Source organism: Oncorhynchus masou, chromosome 12 (assembly GCF_036934945.1).
Source record: "Oncorhynchus masou masou isolate Uvic2021 chromosome 12, UVic_Omas_1.1, whole genome shotgun sequence".
In the NCBI taxonomy this organism is placed as follows: domain Eukaryota; kingdom Metazoa; phylum Chordata; class Actinopteri; order Salmoniformes; family Salmonidae; genus Oncorhynchus; species Oncorhynchus masou.
Genome location: NC_088223.1, coordinates 1423228 through 1434385, shown reverse-complemented (window position 1 = coordinate 1434385; position 11158 = coordinate 1423228). Strand labels below are relative to the sequence as shown.

General features: G+C 44.1%; 1 protein-coding gene across 1 annotated transcript; it reads left to right on the top strand.

Moving 5' to 3' along the window:
• The first annotated feature begins 272 nt into the window (after positions 1–272).
• Positions 273–3178, top strand: LOC135549013 (DNA-directed RNA polymerases I, II, and III subunit RPABC4). Its single transcript, XM_064979084.1, has 4 exons — positions 273–362; positions 740–808; positions 1790–1882; positions 3075–3178. Exons 2-4 carry the CDS (start codon positions 748–750, stop codon positions 3095–3097), a joined length of 177 nt encoding a protein of 58 aa, XP_064835156.1. The 5' UTR covers positions 273–362; positions 740–747; the 3' UTR covers positions 3098–3178.
• Positions 3179–11158: the final 7980 nt, after the last annotated feature.

The window sequence follows — 11158 nt, the reverse complement described above, 5'->3', positions numbered from 1 at the left end:
CGATAACACCAACCTTTAGGTTACTGTCCCAATTCTCTAACCACTAGGCTACCTGCCGCCCCGTTATAATACACCAAAACGTTGGTTAAACCCTAACCTAAGAAGAATAATCACGTCCTTGATCAAGCAAAAGGGTTCGATCTTTTGGTGTCTAGGGCTCTATTTGACCTTCTCAGAGGAACAGGAATAATTAAATAATTGAATGTCGGTAGGCCGTGACTGGCCCAACACTTCAGTCCAGTAGGTGGCGATGTTAAAGGTCGGTCCGCCAACCCAAACCCAGAGAAGAAGAATCACGTTGTTTCGACGCACGCTGGCATGAGAGAAACAAATACACATCTTTAGTATTTTTTTTTTAACCGGTGGGTTATCTATTTCGTACTGAATTGGGTTATAACATGCTATATTTCCCAGTTATTTTTTTATGGTATTTTAAAGTGGTTATCTGTGGGTAGTCGTTCTGTTTGCTGCTCTTAGCTAACTTTAGCTAGGTAGTTTACGCTAGCCAGGAAACCATTCACATGTAGTTAGCAGCTAGCTAAGGCTAAGTCACAGATGACAGGAGTTAGATATCGTAATATTTGGCTAAATTGCTGAGATAATTATGCTTTTGGGTCACTTAGCAAACCAGTTATGTTAGATAGTCATATCATTTATAGGCCATGCAGTTTCGGGTGTTGCACATAAATTGGTTATACTGTCTCAAACAGTACTGAAAATGTTATCTGATTTTCTCCAGATTCAAGCATGGACACTCAAAAAGACGTGCAACCCCCCAAGCAACAGCCTATGATCTACATATGTGGGGGTAATGTCTTCTGTTCGGAAGCTGTAATATTGTACATGGCACAGTGTGTTTGAGGTGCTATTTTACCATTGTTTCTAAAATCCATGCTTTGTCTTTGTACTGTAACTAAAACTGTTAGTGACTTTTCATAAAAAAATAAATATAACATGCCCTTCAGTACCCTTGTTTTGTTCACCCATATCTACATATGTAGAGACATGATTGATGTACTACTGCAGCGCCTGCCTTACATGCTGACTAGACTGGGCACGTGTGTGCTTCCTTAGCGCCATCACAAACATGTTGATTTTGTCCATCCAAACCAGATGCGACCAGGACGTGCAGGTTGAAATATCAAAACAATCTCTTAACCAACTATTTTAATTTGGGGACAGGTCGATACACAAATATTCATGGCCATTTAGCTAGCTTGCTGTTGCTAGGTCATTTGTCCTGGGAAATTAACATTGGGTTGTTATTTTACCTGAAATGCACAAGGTCCTCTACTCTGACAATTAATTTACAGAAAAAAGGGTAATCGGAGTTTGTTTCTAGCATTCTGTCCTCCGGGCTTCTAATGATTTTTTCCTTTGGACTGTATATGGCGGTTGGCACCCAACTTTAAGGTGCATTACTACCAACTGGACTGTAGTGTGGACCTCATTTCAGCTTCAAATCACTCACGTAGGTATATGCTCCTAAAAACCAATGAGGAGATGTGAGAGGCGGGACTTGCAGAACATCAAGCCTAAAAAAAATAAAGAAAACAGTTCTATTTTATCGCCTGGCTACGCAAACGCTCGTCGATGCGTGCAAGCAGTTTGGATGAAGTGATTGAATAACATGTATGTGTACATTTATTTTGCAACGCTCGCGCACGTAACGCAAGCGGTGTGGTCAACATGTTACAGAATGTTTGATGTACTGCAGCAGCTCCTGCCTTACAGAATGATTACCAGTATGTCTGATGTAGTAGCTGCTGAAATGTTTTTCTCCTAACAGAATGCCACACTGAAAATGAAATTAAGGCCCGTGATCCAATCAGATGCAGAGAGTGTGGATACAGAATCATGTACAAGAAGAGAACAAAGAGATGTATCCTTTGAAATATGTTAAGGTTTTAAATAGGTGCTGAAACCTCTAAGAATGAATCCATGGTTTTATGGTCAAAAGGTGGAGGGTTTGGCAATGAGCACGGTCGGCGCGGCTGAATTTGAGAGAATTTGAAGCCCCTTATCTTTTGTTTCGTTGCATTTTTTAAAGCCAATTTCTTGCCATTCAAATTTCAATGGAGCCGATATACATTTTTGCCGTTGTAAAGTTAAATTCCTGCTATTCTACACATTTTGCCAAGAAGCTGAGAGAAAATATTGCAGTTTAAGAGAATTTCCTGCAATTCTATGCAGTTTGCCAAGGCTGTGCTTTTGCCCAAACTTATCAAAATCAATACTTTAACAATTCTCCTGACTGTCTAGATTTGATTGATTGTTAGTTCTCAAAGATTATATTACAAAAAATATATAGGTCCCCCACCCTCATACAATCCTGCAGGTGGAGGTTCTGGGCTGGCGTGGTTACACATGGTCTGCTTTTGTGAGGCCGGTTGGACGTACTGCCGAATTCTCTAAAACGATGTTGGAGTAGAGAATCGAACATTACATTCTCTGGCGAAAGCTCTGGTTGACATTCCTGCAGTTAGCATGCCAATTGCATAGTCAAACTTAGACATCTGTGGCAGTGTGGTGTGACAAAACGGTGCATTTTAAAGTGGTCTTTCATTGTCGCCAGCACAAGGTGCACCTGTGTAATGATCATACTGTTTAATCAGCTTTTTAATAATATGCCACACCTGTCAGGAGGATGGATTATCTTGGCAAAGGAGAAATGCTCACAACCAGAGATGTAAACACATTTTTGCACAAAATTAGAAAGAAATTAGCTTTTTGTGCATTAAAAAATGTCTGGGTTTTTCTTCAGTTTATGATACATGGGACCAACACTTCATGTTTTATATTTTTGTTCAGTGTGTATAAATACTTTTCTTACAGTTTGGACTTAAGCGGCCGAAGAAACGCTTAGGCTGCCCGGCCCGCCCAATGGTTTCTTTGGCAGACAAATCCCTGGAATCATTAGTGTACATTATAGAAAAATGCCCTGAAATTGTCTAGCGTCCTGTCTAGGGGCTCAAGCTGCCTCACGCAACATAAACAGGATGTAGGCTCCTGCTCCTATGAGCCGTTCTGATTTGCACACGAGCCAAAACTACATTCCTTGACACTGACTCCAGTGGTTGTGTTTGACGCTCGGTGAAGTTGACGACGACAACATTGACTAGGCAAATTTCTATTCTGTTCGTTTTTCACAGTGTAAATAAATTTGATTTACAAGTCACTAACTCTTTATTCTTTCTAAGAAATTCCACCTTTGACATGCTTGGGAAGCTGTGGGATGAAAGGGCCAAGCCTACGGGCTCGTAGCTTCAACCCCGCAGCACACACACACACCAACTGATTAATGGACTGCTGAATACATATTTTTCTCTTGCTTTGTTTGCTCTTTTCAGTATTATGTCTACCTCTAAGCGACCCAGGAAAGGGCTGAAAACAGACCTAACTAAGAACATTGTATTTGGTACAAATCATTCCTTAAGTTCGAGATCTCAGCTGAATCTGGAAATGAATGGTGTTGCTGTTGAACAAGTTGAGGAGACCAAATTACTTGGTGCTACCTTAGATTCTAAACTGTCATGGTCAAAACACACAGATTCAATGCTTGGACAAATGGGGAGAAGTCTGTCTGTAGTAGAGAGCCTCTGCTTTTTTGACACCACACTCCAAGAAGCAAGTCCTCTAGTTTTATCTTGTGTTGGGCTGGGCGATATGGCCTTTATTTTTTTCAAACGATATCGAAACTCAGCAAAAAAAGAAATGTCCTCTCAACTGCGTTGATTTTCAGCAAACTTAACATAAGATTCAACAACTGAACAAGTTTCACAGACATGTGACTAACCGAAATGGAATAATTTGTCCCTGAACAAAGGGGGGGGGGTCAAAATCAAAAGTAACAGTCGGTACCTGGTGTGGCCACCAGCTGCATTAAGTACTGCAGTGCATCTCCTCCTCATAGACTGCACCAGATTTGCCAGTTCTTGCTTTGAGATGTTACCCCACTCTTCCACCAAGGCACCTGCAAGGTCCCGGACATTTCTGTGGGGAATGACCCTCACCCTCCGATCCAACATGTCCCAGACGTGCTCATTGGGATCTGTGCTCTTCACTTGCCATTTCAGAATACTGATATTCCTGTCTATACTGCAGGAAATCACGCACAGAACGAGCAGTACGGCTGGTGGCATTGTTATGCAGGAGGGTCATGTCAGGATGAGCCTGCAGGAAGGGTACCACATGAGGGAGGAGGATGTCTTCCCTGTAACGCACTGCGTTGAGATTGCCTGCAATGACAACAAGCTCAGGCCGATGATGCTGTGACACACCGCCCCAGACCATGACGGACCCTCCACCTCCAAATAGATCCCGCTCCAGAGTACAGGCCACGGTGTAACGCTCATTCCTTCGACTACAAACACGAATCTGACCATCACCCCTGGTGAGACAAAACCGTGACTCGTCCGTGAAGAGCACTTTTTGCCAGTCCTGTCTGGTCCAGCAAAGGTGGGTTTGTGCCCATAGGCGACGTTGTTGCCGGTAACGTCTGGTGGAGACCTGCCTTTTCAACAGGCCTACAAGCCCTCAGTCCAGCCTCTCTGGCCTATTGCGGTCAGTCTGAGCACTGATGGAGGGATTGTGCATTCCTGGTGTAACTCAGGCAGTTGTTGCCATCCTGTACCTGTCCCGCAGGTGTGATGTTCGAATGTACCGATCCTGTACAGGTGTTGTTACGCGAGGACTGTCCGTCCTGTCTCCCTGTAGCGCTGTCTTAGGCGTCTCACAGTACGGACATTGCAATTTATTGCCCTGGCCACATCTGCAGTCCTGATGCCTCCTTGCGGCATGTCTAAGACACGTTCACGCAGATGAGCAGGGACCCTGGGCATCTTTCTTTTGGTGTTTTTCAGATTCAACAGAAAGGCCTCTTTAGTGTCCCAAGTTTTCATACCTGTGATCTTAATTGCCTACCGTCTGTTAGTGTCTTAATGACAGTTCCACAGGTGCATGTTCATTAATTGTTTATGGTTCACTGAACAAGCATGGGAAACAGTGTTTAAACCCTTCACAATGAAGATCTGTGAAGTTATTTGGATTGTTCCGAATTATTTGAAAGACAGGGTCCTGAAAAAGGGAGATTTATTTTTATTACACACTGAAATTCAGGCTGATGCACTCCCCAGAAAATTGCATGGCTTTAGAAGCTTCTGATTGACATCATTTGAGCCAATTGGAGGTGTATTTCAAGGCCTACCTTCAAACTCAGTGCCTCTTTGCTTGACATCATGGGAAAATCTAAAGAAATCAGCCAAGAGCTCAGAAAAAAAATGGTAGACCTCCACAAGTCTGGTTCATCCTTGGGAGCAATTTCAAAATGCCTGAAGATACCACGTTCATGTGTACGAACAATAGTATGCAAGTATAAACACCATGAGACCACGCAGCCGTCATACCGCTCAGGATGGAGACGCGTTCTGTCTTCTAGAGATTAATGTACTTTGGTGCGACAAGTGCAATTATATCCTAGGACAGCAGCAAAGGACCTTGAAGATGCTGGGGGAAACAGGTACAAAAGTATATATCCACAGTAAAACGAGTCCTATATTGACATAACCTTAAAGGCCGCTCAGCAAGGAAGAAGCCACTGCTCCAAAACTGCAATAATAAAGCCATACTAAGGTTTGCAACTGCACATGGGGACAAAGATCGTACTTTTTGGAGAAATGTCCTCTGGCCTGATGAAACATTTTCTTATTGTAATTGAAGGAACCTGCTAGTAAGCATCTCGTTGGACAATGTATTTTCCCGATACGCATGGTATACTGTACAACTAATACAACTTCGAATCCCACCGTACCTTCTCCGCTGTGCAATCCGGTTTCCGAGCCGGTCACACCTCAGCCACGCTCAAGGTACTAAACGATATCATAACCGCCATCGATAAAAGACAGTACTGTGCAGCAGTCTTCATTGACCGGGCCAAGGCTTTCGACTCTGTTAGTCACCGTATTCTTATCGGCAGACTCAGCCTCGGTTTTTCTAATGACTGCCTTGCCTGGTTCACCAACTACTTTGCAGACAGAGTTCAGTGTGTCAAATCGGAGGGCATGCTGTCCGGTCCTCTGGCAGTCTCTATGGGGGTACCACAGGGTTCAATTCTCGGGCCAACTCTTTTCTCTGTATATATATCAATGATGTTGCTCTTGCTGCGGGCGATTCCCTGATCCACCTCTACGCAGACGACACCATTCTGTATACTTCTGGCCTTTCCTTGGACACTGTGCTATCTAACCTCCAAACTAGCTTCAATGCCATACAACACTCCTTCCGTGGCCTCAACTGCTCTTAAACGCTAGTAAAACCAAATGCATGCTTTTCAACCGCACGCCCGACTAGCATCACCACCCTGGATGGTTCCGACCTAGAATATGTGGACATCTATAAGTACCTAGGTGTCTGGCTAGACTGCAAACTCTACTTCCAGACTCATATCAAACATCTCCAATCCAAAATCAAATCTAGAGTCGGCTTTCTATCTCACAACAAAGCCTCCTTCACTCACGCCGCCAAACTTACCTTAGTAAAACTGACTATCCTACCGATCCACGACTTCGGCGATGTCATCTACAAAATAGCTTCCAATACTCTACTCAGCAAACTGGATGCAGTTTATCACAGTGCCATCCGTTTTGTTACTAAAGCACCTTATACCACCCACCACTGCGACCTGTATGCTCTAGTCGGCTGGCCCTCGCTACATGTTCGCCGCCAGACCCACTGGCTCCAGGTCATCTACAAGTCTATGCTAGGTAAAGCTCCGCCTTATCTCAGTTCACTGGTCACGATGGCAACACCCACCCGTAGCACACGTTCCAGCAGGTGTATCTCACTGATCATCCCTAAAGCCAAAACCTCATTTGGCCGCCTTTCCTTCCAGTTCTCTGCTGCCTGCGACTAGAACGAATTGCAAAAATCTCTGAAGTTGGAGACTTTTATCTCCCTCACCAACTTCAAACATCTGCTATCTGAGCAGCTAACCGATCGCAGCAGCTGTACATAGTCCATCGGTATATAGCCCACCCAATTTACCTACCTCATCCCCATACTGTATTTTATTTACTTTTCTGCTCTTTTTCACACCAGTATCTCTACCTGCACATGTTCATCTGATCATTTATCACTTCAGTGTTAATCTGCTAAATTGTAATTATTCGCTCCTATGGCCTATTTATTGCCTACCTCCTCATGCCTTTTGCACACAATGTATATAGATTTTTTTTCCTCTACCGTTATTGACTTGTTTATTGTTTACTCCATGTGTAACTCTGCGTTGTTGTCTGTTCACACTGCTATGCTTTATCTTGGCCAGGTCGCAGTTGCAAATGAGAACTTGTTCTCAACTAGCCTACCTGGTTAAATAAAAAGTAAAAAATCCCGACTGGTTGCATCACCGCCTGCTCGGCATCTCACCGTAAGGCGCTACAGAGGGTAGTGCGAACAGCCCAGTGCTCCTACACCTGCATTGCTTGCTGTTTGGGGTTTTAGGCTGGGCTTCTGTACAGCACTTTGAGATATCAGCTGATGTACGAAGGGCTATATAAATAAATTTGATTTGATTTACATCACTGGGGACAAGCTTCCTGCCATCCAGGACGTATATAAATGGAGGAAAGCCCATAAAATTGTCAGAGGCTCCAGTCACCCAAGTCATAGATTTTTCTCTGCTACCACACGGCAAGAGGTACCGGAGCACCAAGTCTAGGACAAAAAGGCTCCTTAACAGCTTCTACCCCCAAAGCCAGAAGACTGCTGAACAATTAATCAAATGGCCACCCGGACTATTTACATTGACACATCTCCCCTTTTGTTTGTACACTGCTGCTACTCCGTTTATTATCTATACAGTCACTTCACCCTTTACCTTAACTAACCTGTACCAGCCCCTGTATATAGCCTCGTTATTGTTATTCTTAGTGTTACTTTTTTATTTTAGTCTACTTGGTAAATATTTTCTTCTTCTTGAACTGCACTGTTGGTTAAGGGCTTGCAAGTAAACATTTCACGGTAAGGTCTACACCTGTTGGTTAAGGGCTTGTAAGTAAACATTTCTCTGTAAGGTCTACACCTGTTGTATTCGCCGCATGTGACAAATAAAGTTTGATGTGATGTCATCCCTACCAACCAGTCAGAGATGAGAAGTCTACTCCACCTCAGGTTTGATGCCACAGAAGACTGTAAAGGAGGCTGATGGAAGACCTGGGAAGGCTGTTCAGGCCTCACAGAGTTGACATGAACTATGCTGGATGCTGGGCTCTGGCCGGTTCTGACGCCAAAGAGCATCATTAAAGCATTGTGTGGACAACGGCGGAGCGTTCAGTAACAGGGCAGGCAGCTGCTTCCTTCATTTCCATTCTGGAGACTCTGGATGCAATGCAGCTTCTTACATCTGACTCATCCAGAGCGACTTGGTTAGTTCATTCTGTACCTTGGGGTGCTCAGACTCCCTGCAGCAACACACTGTAGAGAAAGGAGGCCAGACTCCATAGGGCTTTAATCAAATGTAGTGCACTATGTAAGGGATAGGGTACGATTTGGGATGCATTCCCAAAATCTTAGGAGCTGCGAGTGACTAGATTTCTTGCCAAATGATTTGATTTGTTTCCACTAAACTGCAGATTATGCAGAGGCTCTAGAAACACAATGTGCCTTATCGAGAATAAAGTTCAACCATATATTTGGGAATTGTAATCTGAGCTTCAGAGAAATAACATCCTTGTGTGTATATATATATATATAACATACATTGCAGAGTATTTTACATGAGGACCTGTATTGAGTCATGTGAACCATTATTGGGCACTGTTGCCTACTTATTTTTTATCACAACTCCAAACTGGTCACACTTGTAATGCAGCCAGTCTTTCATTCAAAACCGGTCATTGTGCATTCATTTTGGATTGTAAACATCTCCCCACAGAACCATTAATGTGAAATGTAATGAACATTGGTTTAAATCACCAAAACATAATATATTTTCCCTGTATTCGGTTTAACTATCAGTTAAACCAATAGCAAACAACGCAAGAGACGTGTTTCAAATCACCCTTAGAAGTCGCGAGTTATGATGATACTACCCAACTCGACTGACAGAAACCTGTGATCGATGAATGCATCCTCCCAACATCAGCCATGCAAAAAAAAAAAACGGTTAGATTTTTCAGATATAATTGTAACATATATTTAATTAGGCAAGTCAGTTATGAACACATTTTTATTTACAATGACAGCCCACCCTGGCCAAACCCTAACCTGGACAACGCTGGGCCAATTGTGCGCTGCCCTATGGGCGGTTGTGATACAGCCTGGAATTGAACCAGGGTCTGTAGTGACGCCTCCAGCACTGAGATACTGTGCCTTAGACCGCTGAACCAGAGTCTGAATTGACGCCTCTAGCACGAGAAATAGCATTAACTCCTCTCTACATGAGGCCTGGCACTAGTCTTCAAAGTATCATACAGAATCATATTATCAATCCAGACTGATAGTTGCACAGCACCACAACAGTAGATAAATGAACAGTTTAGGGTCAACCTTTAGTTTAGAGAATTTAACTCTGGCCTGACAAGCCAGTCCAGCCCCCCCCCCCCCATTTGTTCCCCTCTAATCAGGGACTGGTTTAGACCTGGGACACCAGGTGGGTGATTCCCCTCTAATCAGGGACTGGTTTAGACCTGGGACACCAGGTGGGTGATTCCCCTCTAATCAGGGACTTGGTTTAGACCTGGGACACCAGGTGGGTGATTCCCCTCTAATCAGGGACTGGTTTAGACCTGGGACACCAGGTGGGTGCAATTAATTATCAGGTAGAACAGAAAACCAGCAGGCTACAGACCTCGTAGGGTAAGAGTTGAATATCCCTGGTTTAGAGCACACATCCATGCACTCTGAGAATCACAGGTACATGAACGTAGCCTCAACTTTAACGCTTTCCGTGTTCAAAGATGAATCGTTTCGTTTGAACATGTACTAATACCCCCCCCCCTGAAGACGTCTCATTCTTGATGAAACCATAGCCTTTGACGTTGTCACAGTGTTGACTGCCCCCAAGACTGTTGTCACAGTGTTGACTGCCCCCAAGACAAGACCTTTGTTACAGTGAAGAAGTGGAAGGGAACTGTACAGCTGAAGCGTTTCCCCCCCAAATCCTTCAAATAAACACTAAGCTACAGGGGAATGTAACTCATTAAATAAGATCATGGACCGCTTGGCAGAAGGTTTGTCTTAAATGCTACACTATATAGGGAATAGGGTTCCATTGGACACCGACTCGGTCTGCTCTGCAGAGCAACACTACACCCCTCATCAGGGGTCCTCAGGAGTGAGGGTCAACCACAGTAGCCTGTTCTGTCTTTGGTAGGCTAGGTGGTTACCAGATTGGTGTGTCCATTAGTATCTCTTGACTTGTTAAACACAATGATGACGGGATGGTTAGCATCTTGACTTGCTAAACACAATGACGGGATGGTTAGATAGACATTCTGCTTTTCTCTACATTTCTTTGGGTGCGTCCCAAATGGCACCCTATTCCCTACATAGTGACCAGGGCCCATGGTAGTGCACTACACAGGGAATGGGACACAGTCCTGTATCTATTGAAGAGACAGGATGAGGTGCAAACAGACAGAAGCAGCTTTTTCAAAAAGGCAACATAGGTAGAAAAATCCTCATTTGCATGGTTCCAATGGAGAGGTGTTTGAAACGACCTGAATGCATCACCATTAGCATGGCTTGTCCCCTCTAACTGGTGATAATGACCTACGAGTTGAAGACAGCACCGTTAGCATGGCTTGTCCCCTCTAACTGGTGATAATGACCTACGAGTTGAAGACAGCACCATTAGCATGGCTTGTCCCCTCTAACTGGTGATAATGACCTACGAGTTGAAGACAGCACCGTTAGCATGGCTTGTCCCCTCTAACTGGTGATAATGGCCTACGAGTTGAAGACAGCACCGTTAGCATGGCTTGTCCCCTCTAACTGGTGATAATGACCTACGAGTTGAAGACAGCACCGTTAGCATGGCTTGTCCCCTCTAACTGGTGATAATGAACTACGAGTTGAAGACAGCACCGTTAGCATGGCTTGTCCCCTCTAACTGGTGATAATGACCTACGAGTTGAAGACAGCACAGATCATGAACTCAGGC